Source organism: Lepeophtheirus salmonis, chromosome Z, assembly GCF_016086655.4.
Source record: "Lepeophtheirus salmonis chromosome Z, UVic_Lsal_1.4, whole genome shotgun sequence".
Lineage (NCBI taxonomy): Eukaryota > Metazoa > Arthropoda > Copepoda > Siphonostomatoida > Caligidae > Lepeophtheirus > Lepeophtheirus salmonis.
In genome coordinates, this window is record NC_092584.1 from 20,168,658 (window position 1) to 20,191,748 (window position 23,091).

The window sequence follows — 23,091 nt, forward strand, 5'->3', positions numbered from 1 at the left end:
TCAATAAAAATTTCTTTTATAAAAACGAGTTTACATATTTTTAGTGAAGCAAAGCTGGTACATGCTTTCCTATTTATATTCTGTTTGCATATTTGTTTTTACATACATAGGTACATATATTTTTCTACAAAAAAAAAAAAAAATTGATAGAAAGTAGGAACCAAAATATAATTGTTTTAATTAACATTGGTAATATGTTCTAAAAAATTCATATTACTTAAATATAGTCAACCACAAAAGCAAGAAACTGTCTCTGGAATACCTTTGTATTTTTCGATGAATAAATTTTCGCCCTGTTTCTCACAGACTATTCGAATTAATAGTTCAGAGGCGTCGCAAAAATGACGTCATCCACTCATTTCAGGGGCTTTTGTTTCGGAAATTTTGAAAAAAAAATCCTATAACAAATTTTTTAGAAAAAAAAATATAAAGTTCACATTTCTCTAAAAAAAATTACAAAAATTATATTTCAAGTATTAAATTTTTTGTTAAAAAAATTTAAAAAATCACAGATGTTTACAAAAACTTAATTTTTTTTGAAAAATGATTCAAAAGTTCATAGATTTTCACGGAAAATTAAATTTGTTTGAAAAAAAATTCAAATATTAAATTCTTTGAAAAAAAATTCAAATATTAAATTCTTTGAAAAAAAATTCAAATATTAAATTTTTTGGAAAAAATTTTAAAAGTCCACAGATATTCACAAAAAAATTAAATTTTTTTTTATAAGTCCACAGATACTCACAAAAAAATTATTTTTTTTTTAAATTCAAATATTTAATTTTTTGGAAAAACACAAAAATTTTTTTTTTTTGGAGGGGGCTACAGCCCCTTAAGCTGCCCCCCTGCGGATGCCTCTGCATTTTAAAACAAAATTCTCAGTAATGATTTTTTAGGTCCCATGATCACAATAAACCCAACCAGAGCTGTAATTCGGACTTTAGTTATTTTTCATGAAGTCGGAACCAGAAGAAATCATTATTTCACTTGGATTCTAAAAAGTTGGATTTGAATACATTTTTGATACAACTCTATCCTTTATCCATCTGTAAATCTCTATCAGGATATCTTGCCTACGACAATACAATCAAGAGAGTATCGAAGAAGCATATTCATCAACATATGGAGATTTGAAAATGATTGAAATTTAGAAAAATGATCCTTACGCCAAGAGATTCGTTTAAATTTATAAACTCTGGGATTAAGTAACGTGTGCTTATTTTTAGTATGAGCGCATGACTTCATTTTAAATTGAAATTTATCAATGACTGCTTTTCTTATATATGGCTTGATTTTACATACTACATATTCACTTTCAGGAGAGCAATTATTTTAATGCAAGGGAAAAGGATCTGACAATGAGGAAATCTCATTCAGAACCATTCCTATAAGCAGATAATGAAACATCAATTAAGTATTTTTAATTGGTTCAAGAGGAATTTGAACGTTAGAATTAGGCATGAACGTTATTCAATTTTATTAACTTGTTTACAAAAAGATCTAGAGTCATAACCTCTTGAGTAAAAATAATGCAACTCCTGGAATGATACTTTATATGACGTTGACGAAAAGACAAACTTTTATATGTATTGTTCTTTTTAAGAATAACAGTACATAAAAAGTATACACACATTTCAGTCTCTTGGGTAGATAAGACCCCAGCAAAGTTAGTTAATAATTATCATCGAAGAAAAATAATGCATTGGTTATTCATTATTTGCTTATAGTCAAAGGTTTTTTTGAAGCATAAATAATTAATATATATAATTCTATTGTTATTAACACAAATTTTAATAAATAATTGATTATCAATGAGTTTCAAAAGTTATCAAGTGTTTTTTCAATCAAAAAATAAATTAAAAAAATGATTTAATCATTAATTAATTTGCTATAATATTTGCTTTTATAATTGACTTCTAATAAACAAATTTGGACAAAACATTCCGGTTAAGAGGTGATCTTGGTTGTCGGTCTGAAAATACTACAGAGTTTTTAGATTTCTTAAATGAACTATTAACATTAAGATCTCACAACGCCTTCTATTGAAAAAAATAATATTTATGTAGAATATCTAATTATGAAGGTCAAAATTTAAAAAGTCCTTAACATTTATGCTTGAAAAGAAGGCTCAGAAGAGGCTGTAACAATTAAAAATAGGATGAATCCTCATTTTCTCGGATCTAACTCAGTTCGGATCTTTAGACGTACACGATCTTTCACATCCAGATCCGAAACCAAAAATATATAGATACTTGCATCGAACTAAAGGAGTATTCTACACAAATTTCGGACTAAACTAAAATAGGATCGGGTTTAAGGCTACATTTTTAATGATTACTGATGCTAAAACAATGGTATTACTATTTGAACATAATAGTTAGCTACTAAATTAGACTTATTGATATATTAAGATAAAAATAACCACGTGATGCATCTGTTTATGTAGATGTGATAAATAGAGATGCTACATTTGATTAGATAATAGTATTTTTTAAATTAGGATTTAGTATTAAGCAATAATGTAAGCTTTTAAGATCCGTAAAAGTTCGGGTACCGAAGCCTTTTTGGATCTTGTATAATACCAACTTACTCATACCGTACCAGAGTATTTTGGATCCGGATCCAAACCCCACCCTAACTTAGGCTTAAGTAATAAAGCTTTTCAATATCCGGAAAAAAATCTTTTCGATGATCTTTTTTATTATTCGTTTCACTTAAGTACCCAAAGACGGTCTCGGACATTTTCGGATAACACAAGTATACTTATACCGTCTCCGGGTACTTTGGATCAAGGTCCAAGACCAATCGTCTCTCTACTGACAAGTTGCTTTAAAGATATTGCACTCCTGAATCGGTATATATGAAAATATAAGTTAAAACAACTAAGATATTGTTTAGAAAATTAGGGATTTAATATTAGAAATTTTGATACTTTGTGATGTCATGTTTTTAGTTTGATTATTCTCAATTTAAAATTATGTCATGCATTCACATTAAAACTAAGCACGCGATATTTGTTTAATTAATCCGAGCAATTATAAATTTTTACATGTCTTTTGACTGAAGGATCCCTTTGCTACTTTTCAATCGATTTAATATATCTATACGTCGGTGGATTAGCTTCTTCAACCCCCTTCATGATTGTATCATTGTAGGTAAGATCCTCTTATGAAGATTTGTAGACAAATAAAGAGAGGATTTGGAACCAAAATCTGTATTTTTGTTCAATTAAAGTCCAAACTCAAGAAATAATGAGACAAGTCCGGACATTTTATGTTATAATAATTCAATAGGGAAGGCCTACAAATTGTATTTTTTATATAAACGAATTAAATATTACCTAACCAAATAAAATATACTTTCACTTTATAAGTTCACCAAAATATGTATATGTATCACTTTGGTGTATATTTCTTATTATCTTTATGAATACATAATTATATTTTCCAAAGCTAGAAAAACCACAAAAAAAAAACTCTATGGATAAGACTAATATTTCCCTATTACAAATTAAACCCAAAAGTTGATTTAATCTCTAAAAAAATGTGTCTATTCTTAAATAAATCAGATACGTAGTACATAGGCTGAAAATATATATGACGATTTTTATTTAATTTACCTCATTTTTAGATCGTAGCAACCTTCAAAAGATGGCTGATAAAATTTCATGACAATTAGTTCTTGCTTTTGTGAGTTATTTTGCTAATTATGACGCTGTTTTTTCTAATTTGAAAAGAATGGATCAAAACCAATTTCTTGTTTTAATTTTATAATGATTCTAGCCTGGAAAAAACACCCATAAATAAGCAATGTCTTAAAAAGAATTATGGGGAATCCGCTCCATAAAGCGAATAATATTTTAAAAAAATATAACATTTTGAAAGAAAATAGTTAAGCCCTGGATCTTTCAGGCCATGTGTTACATAAATTAAAGATAATAATTCCCGCTCACTAAATTAAACGGAAGCTATGTTTTTGCATCTGTTTGTTTGTCTGTTAGTCAGCAAGATTACGCCAAAAATTACAGATCAATTTTGATATGTAACTTTTTAGAAAGATTAAATATGGTCAGAGTAAGAGGCCATTAAATTTTGAGAGGCAAGGCCCAGACGCATAAAACGTTAAAAATGCACAATCGACAATAACAAACTGAGATACAGACCTCAAATTCAAGCCCTTATTTAGGTTTACTAAATATGCTTCATATAGAAAAAAATCCAATTTAGGACCAATTAGCATAGGGGAGGTTTGCCCTCTGCCATGTGCCCGTCCTAATTTTTTTTTTTTTTTTGAGGAGTTTCTGTCCTAGTAGTTAGTGTTTGAAAGTAAAACAAAACAGGCCCACCATAAAAGTTTTTAAAATTAATTAATTTTGCTATCCAATCAGCTATTCTTTTATTAATAAAGGAAAGAGATGTCTGTTTATGAACCTAAAAACCCAAGATTTGTACCTAAGGTATGTTATGTAATGAAAAAATATCATATACGGAAAAAATACTTTGAAAAAGAACTCACCCTTGAATAAACTTTAAATGAAATTTAAAACAAACTTAGAATTAACATTGTGCTTTAAAGAATTAAATATATAGGCAAATCATATAATATGTTTATAAAAAACCATATTTTATTATTAGTAATGGTCTATATGTACAAATTTCTTCGATAAGATGATATATACTTCAAAATAAGGAGGCGCAAAGTGTTTTAGATAAGAAAATGAACGGTCAGTCCTTTTATTCTTTTTTGTTTATTCTTTAATTGATTGTCGTGGTGCTAACAACATTTTATTAATTATGAATTCCCATCTACTTTTGAAGTACATTTTTAAAAAATGCTGAATAAATTAACTAAAGAGGATGGGGCTTGGTGGAGGAGGACGCATGCAGTTTGTGCGGAGAAGAATCAGAATTTCCTGTACATCTTATAACGAAATGTGATGCCTTAGCAAGCGTGAAGAGAAATATATTGGTTTTTAGTCGAGATCTGTGACGGAACAAGAAAGGCATTTTATTTTTTATTGATAGAATTATTGGCACTGGTCGTTTTGACGATGTTTTTATAGAAGTTTGTAACCTTGAGAGTAATTGCAAACTATCGTGAAATGGCAATATGTGTGTTGACTTTTACTTTAAGAAAGGATCTTATTTTCATTGTGGTGTGTTTATTTTTATGTTTAATTTAGTTTATGGTTTGGAAGTGGTGTTTGCTTTCAGTCTTTTATAACATTGTTCCCTTTGGGATTTTATTTTATTTATGACAATTTGATGATTGTATTTTGATATGAAATGAACCCCAACTTCTATGCTATATGCTATACCCACGGGTTCCTGCATTAAATTGGAGTTTCCGTGACCTTGAGGTGGCTTTGTCGTCGTATATGCTCCAGGGGTAAGAATAGAAAGAAAAAAATTAATAATTTTTATACCCACAAAGGTTCAAATAGGTTTAATATATAATTGAGTATAGTAGAAAAGGAAGTTCACAACTCAGGAGTTAAATATTTATGACAACAGACAAGGAATATAATTCTGCAGATTACTAATTTAAAAAAAAAAAAAAAAAAGTGGGCACCCTAAAAAATACACACGATTTACATCACTACTTACAACTCTGCAAAAAATCCCTAGTCTAACTTTTATCTTTCACGCACTTGTGCTTGCTTTAAACTTATATGTTCCGGAATAAAAGATAACATACACGAAAACAGATTTGGAAAATAAATAAAAACTATTCCGTTTGCAACTAAAAAAAAGACAGTTCTTCTTGCATTATCATATTTTTCCCATCTAAACTCATGTGTATGTTTCTTACCTGAAAGTTGTGCTTATATTATAAAAGGAAAGGAAACAACGAAAATATCTTATATGACATTGAAATAGTAAATTGGCAGATACAATCGATACGTCATGTACAGCTTGAAACAATCAGGTACCGAATCTAAATCCTCCCCCCCCCCCTTACCCATTTTCCCACATAAATCTTTATCATATTGTTATTACAGATATTATGTTCAATTATATTCATATAAATATGTGCATCATCAACACAAATGTAAGCTGGGCATGATTTCTCAAAATTGAGTGTGTGCAACACTTGTATTTTTTGAGTAATTGTACTCAATTTTGTATGAGGAAATTATTATATTTAACCTTTTTGGAAGTGCTGCAAATTGTATTTAATGTACATAAAAAGGAGAAGTTGATATATTATATGGTTGAAATGTCATATCGGGTACATTATACTAGTCTTAAATCAAATAAAGGTTCTAAATTACAGCTTAAATCCATGGGTATGATAACTCATCCCATAAATTTGAATAGATAACCTATAATTGACTCAATTAGCTTATGAAAATATTTGGCACTAGGTATATATGAAGTATTTAAATAAATTAAGATTTTCTCTTCTTCATGATTTTTGTTCCAGGTTGTTATTATGTTGACGCACCCTATATGTAATTTGTTGGTAATCTCAAGAACTTTTATTCCTCGTGGAATTGAAAAAAAAGAAACACACAAAAGAGTTGTAATTTTTTAAAAAGTGTCAAGGACCCGGAGCATATTTCTTATTCCCCCTGCAATTGTATAAAATCATTAGTTATATCTCTTTATATACAGAGTGTAAACTAAAAATGTGCACACTACATCAATTCAAAATAATTTCGAGGTTGTAAGTGACGGATTAAAAACCCCGTGGACTACATAATATCTATAAAATATTAAATGTCAGCAAACGTTAACTATTTTTTAATTGAGTAAAGACTCGATGTCATAGGTTTAATTCGCAGGGGTCAATCTCCCAACTGAGATTACAAAGGAGACTGTTACTAATCTGAAAAATAAGTTATAAGAGGACGGAAAATTCAAAAATGGAGAATGCCAGTGTATTGAAACCCATTATCAATGCAGATCACCTCAAAAACATCACGTGAAGAAGTCAACGTGACCACTCTATAGCCCAGATTCTAATCCTTTTGAGTATTCCTTTCGTCTGCATGTCAATATTAAACGCAGAAAGGAACGATGGTAGTGGCAAATAACCCATTATTAATGCCTTCAAGAACATCATTGGGATGAACCAAAGCCATATCTAAGCACAATCATGCTAAAGATTTTTGAATCTCTCACACTCAACAAAAGAGCGGGAAAGAACTTCCTTGGTAGTGGCATATTAATTTTCAGGAGGAATGACCTCTTGCACACTCTGGAAAAATCACCTCATCATTATTTCCTAAATATATAAATTATTGGGAAAACTGAAAGTGGTTGCGACCCTATAGTTCAAAGGAATTACTATGATGCTCCGATCCCGCCCCCAATCGTTGTGGCTGTTGTAAGTCAGCTCCACGGTGAGGTATTTCTCGTCAGTACAAATGATTTAACATGCTTACAAGAATGGAGGAATTTCATATATACCTTCGTCCGGGTAAGCCTCTTGCCCATTTTGGCCTTGTTGAAAGGCTGCAGCTTTCTTAGACGATATGGGTTCATCTTCAGGTCCTTTCTGAACACCTCACTCATGGTTTCTTGAGACACACAAGCATCATGACCCATTTTTCTCATGGAGCGCTTTCTTTTGTAGTTGATCTTCAGCCTAATCTCCTCGATCAAACTGGCGTCTTCATGGATCTTGGAAGACCCCTCCTAGGGCTGTCATTTACACTCCCGGGCTTCTTGTACCACTTGATTGTGTAGTGGACCAATGATTTGGACATATTGAGGTCTTTTAGGGCCTTGGTATTGCCCCTGCAGATATCCCTTCTAAATGAGGAGAAATAATTGCATGCTTCAGGTTCATGATGGTAAGGTTAGAGGCTCAAGAAGACGTTTTAAAAAAATTGTTTAAGCATAAACAAAGGTGGAGGTTGGATGAATCATATGTAAGAAACATAATTAAAAAATATACGCCACTCTAGAAGAAATATTAAGTTGAATTTGGTGTCCGAAGGCTCCTTGTATGTATCCATCTAGTGAACGCTATGGAAGTGTGGAGTCAATGAAGACATCTGTTGACTAGGCCTGGATTAAAATAGATCAGGACTCAATCCATAAATCATGCATCTATTTTTGTAATGGGATTATTGACATAGTAACAGACGGTAGAGTCAGAATTAACCCGATAAATAGATGACAGCTTTCTATAAATTTATATATTTTTTAAATATATTACGGGAAATATGTATATAAAAACCTACAATTATCCAATACCGACTGTCTAAATTTTTAGTTTCCACCTAGTAAATATACAATATACTAGTGTTTTTGATAAAAAAACCAATGTCCATTGCCAAAGTTTTATTATATATATAAAAGTGGTTCTTAATTATACCCACTTGTATCGTTAAAAGGCATATATTTTTTTATTTTTTTTGTTTAAGAAAAAACTGCTGAAGTAGAAAAAAAAATATATTATTAAATGTATTTTTTGTATTAATATGATGAATGTCATTTGTAAGATTTATTTAATTTGCTTAGGCACTGTTCATTCATTTTTATCATTCAAGAAAATAGTTAATAATTATTCAAAAAAAGTGCTAAACTTAAGCTTGGAGTGAACCAAACAATCATTTAGTTGTAAAAGGTTTCAAAAAGAAAAACAACAATAAATATTTAGTATACCCAATTATTCTTTCAGTTATTGCCGCAGTCACTCATAGTAAGGACATACCTCCACCAATATTTACTCAGTTTCCAATAAAGGATTAAAAAGATCTCTGGTCACCTCCTCCCAGTAATGTAAAATATACTACATATATTTTTCAGCCATTTGATGAAGACCAATTATGTTTGCTCAGTCTGTTTTGAATTATTTGGTTATAGATCTTTATCTACCAAAAGCGTCTGTTGAAACTTTTTCTTCAAAACTACAAAATAATTACATAACTTATTTTATCGTAAGGGGGTGGCAAAACCGCTTCTTCAATTCTGATGGCCATTTCTGTTTCTTTTCTCTTAATCGGTGTTATGAACGTTGATTGCTTTAATCAAAATTAGCTCCTTATAACCAATGAACAATTGCTAACAATTATGCAATACTAATTCCATAGTTTTGAAGAATTGGCTAACTGCCAACTAATATTGAGACTATTTTAGGGTTGCTTTTTTTTAGATGCAAGGTTGCGTGATACAATGACTTTTACGACAGGATATATATAAAAAAAATTAATTTTTGAAAGTTTTTTCAAATTGCTTATAAATCGGAATAGACTTTACTTTTAATAAAGCAACCAAGTATTTGAAAATATTCACATTGAAGTAATCTAGAATAATCGTGAAGTCAAGTACAGGAATGTAAATCCGCATTGTAGATTTAATTTAGACCGTATTGCTTGTAAAAAAGTAACTCAGGATCATGACCATAAAAATTCAAAACTCCGAATCATAAGAAACTATTAGCATTAATAAAATAAAAACAAAAGTGAACTTTAACGGGAATTACGTGAGGCAAGGATTCGTAATAATATATTTTGATTGCATGTTGAAATCCTAGAAAAAAAAAGTCTTTATATAAAGTATTTTTGTTTTCAATCAATATTCTGTTTTCCTAACTTCTTCTATAATACTTGTTATAGTCGAAGGTACATAACGAAGAATGTAAATCAGGGCAGCTGATAAAGGCAAGTGCGGAACGACCTTTTGTAGTTGTAAATGCTTATAACTGTATTACTTGGAGCTCTTTTTGTAACTTATGCTAGTTTATGAAAGATTAATTTAGAAAAAGGCATCAAACTTGGTAGGGGGTTGAAGATTTTTTTTATATGTTTATATAGACATACACAATTTTTACATTGAACAAAATTATTGGACAAAAAAATCGTCATACCAGTTTAAGAAAGTTATTACTATGCCTTAACAAGTCAGTTCGTACAATTATTAATCCCGTTGTTGCACGGGTTGATCGTTCCAATTCCGACCCAACGTTCATGGTATGCATCATAAATGGTGATGAGACGGGGTATGACATTCATCTGGTACAATCCATTTTTGACAGAACAGCTATAGCAATAAATACAGATCAAACTTAAATGAAAGACAGCATAGAAAAAAAGATTAATCCCTTGTCTATTTAAATGAACAATTCTGGTACTTTTTTGTATATATATACGAAAAGCAAAGTTTGGCCTGTCTGTTTGTATCAGTGGCCGTGTCATGTGTATAGTGCTCCCTAATGTATATCATAAACATATTTTGATCGAAGAAAAAACAATATAGCCTTACTAAAGAACTATTGCAAGCGTGTGCATGTAGCAACGATCCTGTATACAGGGTTGCCAGTGTATTAGGGTGGGTCGAAAAACATAAAGTTAGAAAATCAAATATGGGAAGTTATATTTTAATGTTATGCGTAAAAATAAGTATACATGCCACAGTCCAGACGGATGGAAAACGTTTTTAGCTCCCGACACGAAATTGAAATATGCAGAACTTATATTATTTAATTATATTTCATTTTTTAGCAATTTTAGTCATTCGAAAAATTCTAGTCTAATAGTGTTATTTTATTATTAATTGGTCTCTTAATTACGAATAATAAGCTTACTCTGATTGATTTTCTGAAAAGGGCTTTCGTCAGGACTGGTTTTATATTGAGTGGGACTATAAATAAAGATGGAATGTTGGACTCCTATATTTTACGTAAACGTACGAGGCCGTTGGTAAGTACTCCCTTAACAACATCACTCGCTGTGGTAATTGGTTTGTTTTTAAATCACTGAAATTCTGCTCCTTCAAAACGTTATTAATATATAAAGTTTCAAAAATTAATTTGCAGTAAAACATTTATTTTTTCTCGGGCACTATTCGTTACTTAAATAAATAATATTTTATAAAGTATCTACTTATGAATATGATTAAAAAGTCAAAATTAAGGATCAAAGTTAAACAAAAGGTCAAAAACGCAATATCCACCATCACTTTTGGGCAAATTGAGATACTCAGTTGATATTATCTCGTTGTAGACACAATGTATATATAACATTAAATATAATTAAATTAAATATTGTACATATTTGACTTTAACATAGAAAAATAAATTATATTTCAATTAGAAAAATGGGTATCCGGAAAACTCCCACTTATAGTAATAAACCAATTTCAAATAAAAAGACAAAAAATAAAGTAAGTCGATTTTTTCCATATCTATTTTCTACTAGCATTGCCTGTTCTGTATATTTTCTAAATTAACAGTCAATATAAACATAAGATAATAAAAAAACATCAATCAATTTCAAAAGAAATAAATATTCAAAATGCAATATTATGAGCAATAACTCGCAGTTAATCAAAATTTTCACAATTCTCATGATCATTAAAATACAATACATTGGTTAAAATCACGATATCGCCTTCTTTAAACTAGTGGAGGATGACCTGTAAGCTGTTGCAGAATCAAGTATTCTTCATCTTCTAAAAGTTCCAAAAACTTTCAGAGAACTGGATGGCCTGAAACAACTGTTGAGTGCCATCCTTCCACATTATTGTGTGTCCCTGATAATCCTTCGTCTATTTGATTGAACATATTCCACAATTTGATGGAAAATCGTTGGACTACCACTATACACCTATGTCTACAAGAAGGATTTGACTCCTGGTTTGAATGTATATTTCGACGATAAGGCTACCAATATAAGCCAAAATCAAGATCAAGGAAAACGATGAATTTATTGAACAAATCGACAATCATACACACGCTTCATCGAAAACTGAGGCACCAGTGACTATTATGGTAGCCAATATTAAGATAAAGGCTCAAGTAGCAATGGATAGTTCACAGCAAATTATATCCACAGAATTAAGAAACGTAAATGATGGTGTTGCTGCTAATCTTCCTACAATTGAAACAATCAGAGGAAATATCCGAAATAAATTACCTACCCCCGAAACCATTGAATAGGCAAGATGTAATGGTTGAAATTGAAAATGGTTTATTAATATAGGTGGGAATTAACGAGGGATCCATGTTTCATCTCTTTTGTTACATACCGATGCAAGAATTCTGGTTTGTTACGTTTAAACATGTGCAAACGCTGCTCAAAATCATCAAACCTTTTTTGATGAATAGTGAGCAAACGTGACACCCACTTTGAATAGAGTTTTCTCATGGACGAATGCACATTAAATATTAAGGCAACTAAGGCCACGTTAGGGGTCAGGAAACCAACGTTTAATTGTTGTTTTTGATGTTCTCATAACACTTTTCAAGCAATTGCTTGGCTTGACCTATATGGTTTATCATCAGAAGGCAGCGTATAATTAAAACACGAATTTGTTTTTCATCCATTGTCTTGGAAATAATCAAAGTAGTGTGTCACTTAGTACAATAACTCGCAAACTAAAAGAATGATTGCTATGAAATTTTGAGAGCTGTCTTTTGAAGGTGGATACTTTCTGAAAATGAAGTGAATAGCTCCATTTATATGTGAAGCCCTGTACTTTTCAGTCCATGTGTTGTTTTAAATACTTCTACGCATCATTCATATAAAATCAAATTCATCATGATATATGTTTCTTGATATTCAATTTATTATATGCATACATGTATACTTTTCATTAAGAAATCAAACTTCTTTTGCCTCATGGTTTTCATATTTATTTTATTGCATTAATTTATTTTTAGTCTCAACTCCGTATTGAATCACTTAAAGGGTTTTTCTTGATGGGTTTTTATATTATATTACATACTTCAGGCAAAAATGTATATAAATATCAGTAGGTTCTTAATTAAAAGAAAGCATATGCATCCCGTTAACATAAATGCAGGCTCGAAAGATTGTTCTCAAAATTGAGTATGGATCCATTGTGAGATTCTTTTATTGGTCAAATGGAGTTGCGTGGATTAATTATAGGTAAACATTTACTCCATCTGACATAGGAACTGTCTTTGAAGCCCATATGTATAAAAGTATACTTTTTTCTCTAATAATGACCGAGACGTAAACTCAAAACACATTGAGTTCTAGACAATAAGCTTTCTTAAACTTATTGTCTAATGAGCTACGTCGTTTTATAATTTACACTTTTTATTGGCCAGAAACAACATTTGATTATTTAAAAAAAAACAATAACTCATTAAAAAGTTAGTTTCCCTTCCGCAAAATTTCATTTCAATTTCAAATATGTGCTTATATTTGATTTTTGAAAATCCAATGCTGAGAAAATGTAATTTAAAGCTTTAAAAACCAGTATATTTTAAGGGTTTTGTTTTAAAAGTAATAGCATTTCTGTTTTTTCAAGTGTTTTTTTCCCAAGGAGTTTATTGGAAGCTTAAATAATTTTGTTTTCATAAAAAAAATTGGTTTCGCAGTTACATTGATTTGATTTCAATTTCCCCAAAGAAAAACTCAATAAGAGATTGTTATAATCATATATGATAAAAATTCCATTATTTACCTAATAATATTTGGATATACTTATTTCATTTTTTATACAATACAGATAATAATGCCAAGAAAACTTAATTAAATGTTCGTTTTGAATCTACAAAGATATTTGGAATATCTTTAGGCAATCAAACATTAATCTTAACAAAAAAAATTATTATATTTTTTTATTTTTCCGGAGTAAATTAACAAAATATCCTTTTTGGTGTTTCACAAGTACTCATACCCAAAGAGCAAAATGACTTAATACTTTGTGACATGGTCTCTGGCTTTCTTCAAATATTGAATAAACTTCGGACAAGTCCATAACAAATTGAGGCAACCACTGGGATCGATTTTGGCACTTCAAGTTAGAATCTCCAAAGGTTTCGAGATTTGTTGGATATATTTTCTATCTTTTTTCCCCTGGAGTCCATAGATTTTTAATAGGGTTAGGGTCAGGATTTTGGGCTGGCTAGTCCATTACCCTAACCTTATTCCCCTTGAGCCAATATTGAACTGTTTTGGATGTGTTCTTTGAGTAATTGTCTTGCAGAAAACCTCAATTTCTTCCAAGCTTAATTATCTTTGCTGATTGATGGAGATGCAATTCAAGAATACCGATGTAGTCTTCCTTTTTCATGCTCCCATTAATTTTGTAAATTATCCAGTTCTATTGTCAGCAAAACAAGCATAAATCATGATGCTTCCACCATTTGTTTTACTATTGGAATCGTATTTTGGGGTTGAATTCTTTGCCCATCTGTCGCCAAATGTGATGATGCTGGTCGTGGCCAAACAACTCCACCTTTGTCACGTCTGAGCACCGCACAGTTTGCCAAAAGTTGAGTTCATCAATATTGTGGCCATTGTCATACATCAGACTGGCCTTTATGTGCCTACTCTTAAGGATTTGAGTCTTTTTTGACACATAGCCCAGGAAACCATTCTTGTGCAAAACTCCTTACACAGGTGATCGTCCATCCAAAGTTCCTTTTGCTTTCAACCACTGGTGGATGGATTTAAAAGTTGTTCTTGGATTCTTGGCAACCTCTGGGACTGCATATCTCACTTGTGTTGAGCTCAGCTTGGACTTCTTACCATGTCGAGGAAGGTTCTTAAGATGGCCAGTTCTTTTGAATTTGGCGATGATGCTTTGAACAGAGGATTTTGGGATGGAAATGTCTATGATCCTATCACCTTGATTATGGCAATTGACTACAAGCTGACGGTTGTTCCTCACTATACTCCTAGGTCTTGTTTATGTTGAGTGTTGAAAGACTGAAGTAACAAATTGGCTAATCACACTTTTATACCTCAGAAGATAGTTATTTTTACCTTTTTGGAGGTGTACTTTTGAAACAAGCAAAAATTGTTCTCGAGTCATAAAAAAATATTTCTTATAAGAAGTTGATATTTTAAATCAATAAATAGTAATCATTATCAACAAAATTACTAAAAAGAAATTAAGACCGAACCATAAACAAATATGCCGTCTTGGACGGAGTCTCATCAATACTTGCTACCTATTAACTTGGTCACAAATATAAGTATTTGCAATTAGTGTTGCGTCTGTTCTTATTTAGGACTGAAGACTGCAGCCCCTTGTAGTTCAATCTCGGTCCAGTCCAGTTTAGTCCTTCACATCAGTCCTAAAAACTTATAAAGTTCGGTCCTTGATGATGTCACTAAACTTTATTTCTTCTTTGTTTAATCAGTTCTAGTACTGACGCTCCTAAGGACCGGTCCTGAAGACCGATATGAGCACTCCTAAGACCGGAATGGATTGAACTGAACCACTACAACACTTTGTACTGAGTGGTTCAGAAAAATTGGGAAAATCTTAAAAGACATGTAACAAAAGGAGTAGAACAATATTTTTTATTGCTTGAATGCTACACTTAATCATAGTGAGTTATTCATAATGAGATCCACGTCTTTTGATAACATAGTCCTTTTGACGACAAAATTTTTAGGCTTTCAGATTTCAAATGAAATATCGCATGTTCACAGATGTTGGAGTAAGTTTGTGGATGCAAACACATCAAAAACAAGGGATGGTTGATTTGTTCATTTTCCATTTGCAAATTTCCAACATCATAAAAGCAAAGACCGGACTTTTCGGCTTATCAAAAATTCCATGAACTATGGGGAAGAGTATGAAAAAGATGTCAGCCGTTGGAGAAGTGTTGGTAAACCTCGTTTGATCGCTCCAAAAAGGGCCATGCGGAAAAGAAGCACATGAAAAGCAGTTGACCCCCAAGTTATCTTTGTGTTAAAATGGGCTTTTGCATTGGTATAGGATGATTACAAGCCCTAACACATTATTTCTCAAATAATTACACAGCATAGTGACATGAAGCTAAAACAAAATGTACAAACAATACAGCTAATTAAATTGATATAAATATCTTCAAGGGCGGAGTTGCAATTTTTTATTTTAATACAAAATTGGCATTATTGTTATATTCCTAACATATTTTTATTGTAAGTCTCTTGTATTTACCTGATTCTCATTTATTTTATGGTAAATATAATAATCAACAATAATTTCCCCTAAAAATGAACAACAAATCTCACTAATTTGAGTTATATATTACAATTTATTTTGAGGACATTAACATTTCACCTTTGAAGATGCATTTGCGGCATTCCCTCGCTAACACAAAAATATACAGTGTATTTTGTTATCAGCTGTCAATTTTTCCGCTTCTTTTATCTTAATCAGTGTTTATAACGCTGATTGGTTGAGTTACACTTTTTTTGATTTGTAAAGAATTCCCTAAAAACAATTGAATAAAGAGTTTTATTCTTTCCATAGCTTCCTTATTTAATTCTGAACAAGGGAACGTGCACGTATAAAGTAATTACAGTTCCGTATTTTATGAGAGTGACAATGAGGGTTTGATCGGGAGTTATTTAAGGCAACGTTGGACTTGGAGTAGAATTAATGGTCGACATTGGTAGTAACATTTGTGTTTATTTCCTTCTTTTCACAGGTGATTGGAGCTGATCTAATCAAACGTCAAGGCAGCTATGCTGCTGTCCCTCCAAATATTCTTGAAATTCTTTATATACCGGATAGGAACATATTTTATATAGTACTAGTATCCAAGGAGTTGTATAATAACACAAAGTAATAAGGAACAAAAACTCTAATGCCTAATATTTTATAAAGTATAATCTGTATAGAGTTGTATAGTTTATGAATGGAGGACTCATTTGAAATAACGAGCGTTTGCAAGTGAAGTTCATATGAAAAAAGAAAAGAAAAGGGTATCACATTATATCAAATAACGAAGGCGTGTGCGCTCATCGCCTAATATTAAAGAAGAAAAGAAAAGGATTATCCATAATAATAATCTGTAATCCTTCCAAATAGTACTCGACGTTTTTTGTTTTTTTCCTGCAAAATAATTGTTTATGAGACACTTTTTTCTTTGGTTCAATTACTTCGAGTTGAATTGAATTAGACGCGTATAATTGTAACAAAGTGAGCCTTCATATATCGGCTATTGTTTAAATCTATTTCAAAGTGACACTTTGAAGCAAAAAATTATTTAATGACAGCTTGATATACGATTCTGACAATTTTCACAAAACATTAATTCACTCCAACGACTGTTAAATAACATCTGCACTTTGATGGGTAACTCTCAACAGTTGGTAGATAGATGTGAATAGCTTTATTTACGAGTGCTGCCATCTTGGCGTTGAGGTTAGAAACTTTTCAGACCACCCACCTAGATATATAAAAATATAAAATGGATAGCTTTACATAAAATATGTCCTAGAAACTATAGCATGTAATGTAAACAGGGTTTTTTTTTAAAGCTGATATCATTATTAAGTCATTCTTGAAGAGAGAACATATAAGTATGAAAGAAAAACTTGTGTGTGTCCTTACAAAATACAGAGTGTAACAATTTGTTAGGGAGTTAAGAGTATAAGTTCTTATCCTTTGGGGTCATTCTTGTCTTTGCAAGTTACAGAGTGGGATTTTTGTTTATTTCTTCCTTCTCAAAAAGAATCCTGGTAGCAGATCTAATAAAACGTCAAAATAAAAGAATGATAAATTGATAGATTGGACGTATTTGAAAGGTATCCCGATACCTTTATATTTCGAGTCCTTTTAAATCAAATCAAGATTGTAAACTATGAATAAAATTTTTGGTAATTCAACTCGTAGATCATTGTGTTTAAAATGTTCTTCAGAATAAGCCACTCCCCCAAAAAAAAAAAAGTTTCAAATTCTCAACTTTAATCAAGTGAGAGGTACAGTATGTTATAAAAACTTTGTTTGTTTTAGTAAACTAACTAGTTTGGAGAAAAGTTGATAAATGGAGTGGAGAGACCATAATCTATAGGCTGAGGGATCCTCATTGGGGAGGGGGCTTAGCTCAAAAATTATCAACACCATTATATAAATAGGTTTATTTTATGTATATACTAGCAGAGGGTTCCTGCATTGCAGGGGTGAATAGAAACAAAAATGAAGGTAGAAAAAAAGAAACAAAAAATGAAGGTAGAAAAAAAGAAACAAAGAGGAGACAGAGGGAAAATAAAAGAGGGATATAGAAAGAAAGAAGAGGTCATGTTTTGGTCAAAAACAATCTCTTTATCCTCAGAAGCCCAAAAAAATATCAAAGGAAGAGGCTAGGTTATTTTATACGTCTACTTGCTAAATTTCAAACTTATCTGTTCGACCATTTTGGATTCCATGTGAGTTAACGAAAAAAAGTAACAGATTTATAAATATATATATGAGATATGATAATAAAAAGTTGGGATGGGGCTTTTGAAACTTTTAAGGGAGCTCACCCCCCTCCCCTTAAAGGGGTTAGCGACACCACTGCTACTAAGAATGATAGCTGATATATCAAAAAGGTTGTACCTGTACAAAAAGAAGTTTCGAAAGCGAATAAATTCAGAGGTTAAATATTTTCTTTTTTTTTAATTTCATTCAATGTTATTTTTCTCTTCAATCCCCTTTGTATAATTTTGAGCCTATTATCTATTTGTAGAAAAAGATGAGAGATGGAATACAGATTTATTATGAGAAAAATATTCAGAATGCTCAAATAAAAGATATATTATATATATATATATTGATTGTTAGATAATCATTGTATACCTTAGCGGCATCGTATTAAAGATCTACATTATAAACATATATATACTCGTATGTACCTTGGTGTAATAATTCTGAATATTTCTTTTATAAGTGTGCAAACAAAAGTATTAAAAAGTTGTTTTTTTTTTTTACCTGCAGTAAAAATACAAGGTGGAATTAACTTAATTTTTTTCTCTCATAAATTAAAAAGTAGCATATTTAAATAATTTAATTTTTGTACAACTATGTAAAATGACACATCTACAGTTATATTTAAGTATGTACCGAGTGAAAACTTGAAATTTACTATGTTTATCATTTAAAAACATTGCTTCATGCCTAGTATTTACATATACATTCTGCTACCATCAGCTTTTATTATGGCAGTAATCCTACTTTTGTAGTCCGGATTCCTTCTAATCCAGGCCTTATTAACAGCATCACTCATGGCCACGATATTCCCGTGTCGCTTTTTATAGGTCTTCATCTCAACATATAGCCACAATGAATAATTAGAGGGGTCTGCTTCTAGGCTGTAGAGTGTCCAATTTTTTCGCCATGACTGACTGGGTAATTTTTGCCGTGTGTGCAGGAGCTCCATCCTGATGGAAGAATATATTATCTTCAAGAAACATTTTCAATGCAGTTATTAGCGTTTATCCTGTAGCGGCGAGGGAAAAAAATGAATCACGGCTGCTAAATGTTTTTTTTTTGTGGGGATGATGATTCTGCCATTACGGTCATTACGAGGCTCAAATGTTCTTTCATCTGAAAAAGATATAAACTTGGAGAAGGGGGATCTGTTTCATAAGGATAGGCTTTACCCACAATGCCATGGAGTTACCACCAACCTTTACAAATTATTTAAACCTTGTTTCCCGCTCTGAGTGTAATTCTATTATTAATAAAAAAGAAAATGTAAGTTTTTTAACATCTGATTATTCATAAAAAAATTAATATTCGGAGTTTTTGAATTAAATCCTTAAAATCTACAGAATTTTGAATCGTTGGGGTGTGAAAATTTTAAGTTTTCTACCGGTATGTTAGAATGATCACTACTTTTTAAATGAAATTTAATGAATTTAATTTTTTATGAAATAGCCCATTTAAAGTATAAACGACATAGAGTGTAGCCAAAATTATTTTTGCAATCCTTAGACATGCCATAATCATACTTTAAATAAACACGTCTTCAGACTTAAAGGTGTATAAAACGTATGTATATATATATTTTTTTAGGGTGGGTTGAGAAAAAAAAGTTGAAAAATTAAATTTTTGGGAAAAAATTCAAATATTAAATTTTTTGTAAAAAATTTCAAAAATCTACTACTATTCAAAATAAATTTAATTTTTGGGAAAGCATTTCAAAAATTCATATCTATTCTAAAAAAATTAGTTTTTTTGGAATAAAATTCAAAGCTGTTCAGAATATATATAAATTTTTTCCCAAAATACTATTTATAATATTAATTTTTTTGGAAAAAAATTTCAAATATTAAATTCATTTCCAAATAATTTCAAAAATCAATATCTATTATATAAAATCAAATTTTTTTAAAGAAAAATTTCAAAAATCCAGAGCTGTTCCCAGAATGTGATTTTTTTTGAAGAAAAATTTTTAAATTATATTTTTGAAAAAATATTAAAAAATCCAGAGCTGCTCAGAAAAGATGAAATTTTGGTAAAAAATTAAATTTCAAATATCCATAGCTTTTCACAGACATTTCAATTTTTTGCAAACAAATTTTAAAAATCGAATCAAATTTTAAACATTAACTTTTTAGAAAAATTGAATCAATTTTTAAACATTAATTTTTTTTTAAATTGAATCAAATGTTACATCTTCTACTAAGAATAAGAATTTTCTTGATTTTGGGGGCTACAGACCCTCCAGCCCTCCATTTGCAGACGCCCCTGGTTCTAGAAAGCGGGATTCTTGTAGTTGCAATATCTCTTTTTTCTCATATAAAATTATGGATAGATGTGTCTAAAATATGTCCTATAATTTGGAAGTGGTTTTTTCTTTTTGGCTATCTGAACAACCTTTCTTATTTTCTAGAACTGTTATAATTTGATTCTCGATAGAAGAACATTTAAATATAAACTAATTGAAATGAGACGGATTCATTTTTTTTTTTTTTTGTTTATAAATAACCATCAACACATAAGCAACCTAGAATCATTTGTCTCAAAATAGAGTGTGAATAATAACATGTGTATTCTTTTACAATTTATCTTCACTTTTTATTAAGGGATTATTAATAGTACATCATGTCACTAAAAGGATTTTTACTATAAAAATATGAGAAATGGGCAGGTTTTATTTTTATAGGCCCAACCCAATGTAAGTTATCAAAATCAAAAATAAAGTTGTTGTAAACTATAGACAAAAATGTGAATACAAGGCCTATAACTTACCAAAAGATGTCTATGAAATATTGGGTTTGATGTACACCATATATGAAGAATTTTTTATTTTATGGATTTTCTTCCTTTTATCATTTTTTTCAAAGTTTTTTTTATGTTGACGTATCTTTATGTTATATATAATGATGATTGTGAAATTTTATAAATATATTAAGTCTAAATGAACCTACTTATTGTTAATAAAAGTTTTATATTTTTACTGCCATGAAAATATATATATTTTTTAATATGACAATTTGGTGATTATTCCACATATGGAATAGTTAACTTTTTGAATTGTGGAAAGTTTTATAAAATGTAGAGAGAGAAAATCAAAAAATCCTTAACGACTTTTGAAGGTAAAAGTAACTTTTTCCCTTTGAATTATCTACATCCTACCTGGAGCATGACAATTATGACGGTTGAACAAGAAATACATAACTGTTTTATTTTGTAAAAACATTTATTGATCTTAGAATTTTCAACTTTGGGTGTTGTATTTAGTAGTTAGTATTAAAAAACAGTTTACGTTATATTTTATTGTCATATTTGAAATCTAATTTTACAAATTTTTTTCCCAAATGTATTATTAGTAAGCAGCTGGGGTTTTTCGAAATTTTTTTCAAAAAAAAAAATATTTTTCATCAACACCCGTGGATTTTTGAATTTTTTTTTTTTTTAAATTTATAACTTGATTTTTTTTTAACAAAATTAATAATAATTTTTTTTTTTCAAAAAATTTAATGCTTAACCTTTTTTTTGTACAAATTTAATATTTGAAATTTTTTTACCTTTTTCAAACAAGTTCCAAAAACCAAGCACTCTCCCCCACACCCCCAAAAAATATAAATAATCCTGCGGATGCCCCGGATGTAAGTATTTGTAATACTAACTAAGAGTAGAATGAAAGATCCACAACGGTATAATTCCTTCTCCTCATGGTTGATTTCAGCTGATCAAATATAACGTCATCACAGTTAACCTGTTTTCCTGCAATGCATTTTTAAAATTGTCAAGTTAACAATTTGCGGGTTTTTTTTCTTAAACATACTTCAAGTCATATCTTTTACAACTATAGCAATACATCTATTAGTATATTTAAGTTATGATAGCTACAAATAAATATTGAAATACTTTTAATTTGGAATAGAGGTAATACATAGCTTTAAAATGGAATATTTGCTGAGTACATAAGTGCATTAAAATTAGATTGATACGAAAAAATATGTATGTGAATTTGTATTTATATATTTCATTGCTTAATTCAAACTATTTTAGAGTACATATTTGTGCATTAGAGAATTTTCTAAAGACTTATTTTTGGAATTTATTTATACTTTTAAAGTATAAGAGTTACTCTTATTCTGATAATTAAAATTTACCAATTTTAATTTAACTCTATTATACATTTTTCTACCATTTTGGTATTTTCAAAAATAGGCTACTTTGGACTATCTATATATATTCTTACTATAAGTTCCATGGATGTGTGTATTATCGAAAATAATGATAAGTTATGTCAATTGATTAATGAAGTATTATATTAATTTCTTCCAGGTCATTCAAAACATGCGCTCAACAAAAAAATATTCTGAGATAGGCTCTTGCCCAACGCTCAATTCTGGAAGCCGTCCATTACTAAGTAGATCCCTCTCCGGTAACTCTGGGGATCGCAAAACTATAGAAGAAATGGTCCAAACTTCTAAAGGTCAAATCCTTGTTGCCCGAGAGGGGGATCCGAAAAAGCCAGTTATATTAACGTACCACGATTTGGCCTTGAATTATTTGTCCAATTTTCAAACTTTCTTCCATGCTGGAGAAAGTAAATCCATACTGGACACATTTTGTATATATCATCTGACTGCTCCAGGACAGGAGCTTAATGCTCAGGATCTACCTGATGACTACACCTATCCCAACTTGGATGAATTATCGGAACAAGTACGTATTTTGACTGTTTTAAACTACTAATATGAGGCAGTACACATTTAATAACTACCCTTTTGACTGTAACTTTTTAGTTAGTCATTCAAAATTTAGTAATTTGCTTTGTTGATTATTTGCAATTTTCAAATTTTTTTAAAGTTCAGGTATTACCTTGCTTAGTTCTTCTTCAAAAGTATGTTTATTGCTTAACTACGAATAAGGGGCAATAAATGGACTGTTTAACGTCCAGCACATCTTGTGATGTTATCGTTGCAACAACTCAAGGGAT

General features: G+C 30.4%; 1 protein-coding gene across 13 annotated transcripts in view; it reads left to right on the plus strand.

Annotated features, from left to right (window-relative positions):
• LOC121130253 (protein NDRG3) overlaps window positions 1-23,091 on the plus strand; it is a 137,932-nt gene that overhangs the window by 108,841 nt on the left and 6,000 nt on the right. For 12 of the 13 annotated variants that reach the window (XR_011783929.1, XR_011783928.1, XR_011783926.1 and 9 more), the window contains one exon: window positions 22,434-22,817. Coding sequence is in view for 9 of the 13 variants with exons in the window: in XM_071893768.1 (XP_071749869.1) it covers window positions 22,434-22,817 (384 nt within the window). In the remaining 4 variants the exon portion in view is untranslated. Of the gene's footprint in view, window positions 1-4,634; window positions 4,724-22,433; window positions 22,818-23,091 lie in introns of all 13 variants that reach the window. The other variant, XM_040726015.2, reaches the window with a different exon arrangement.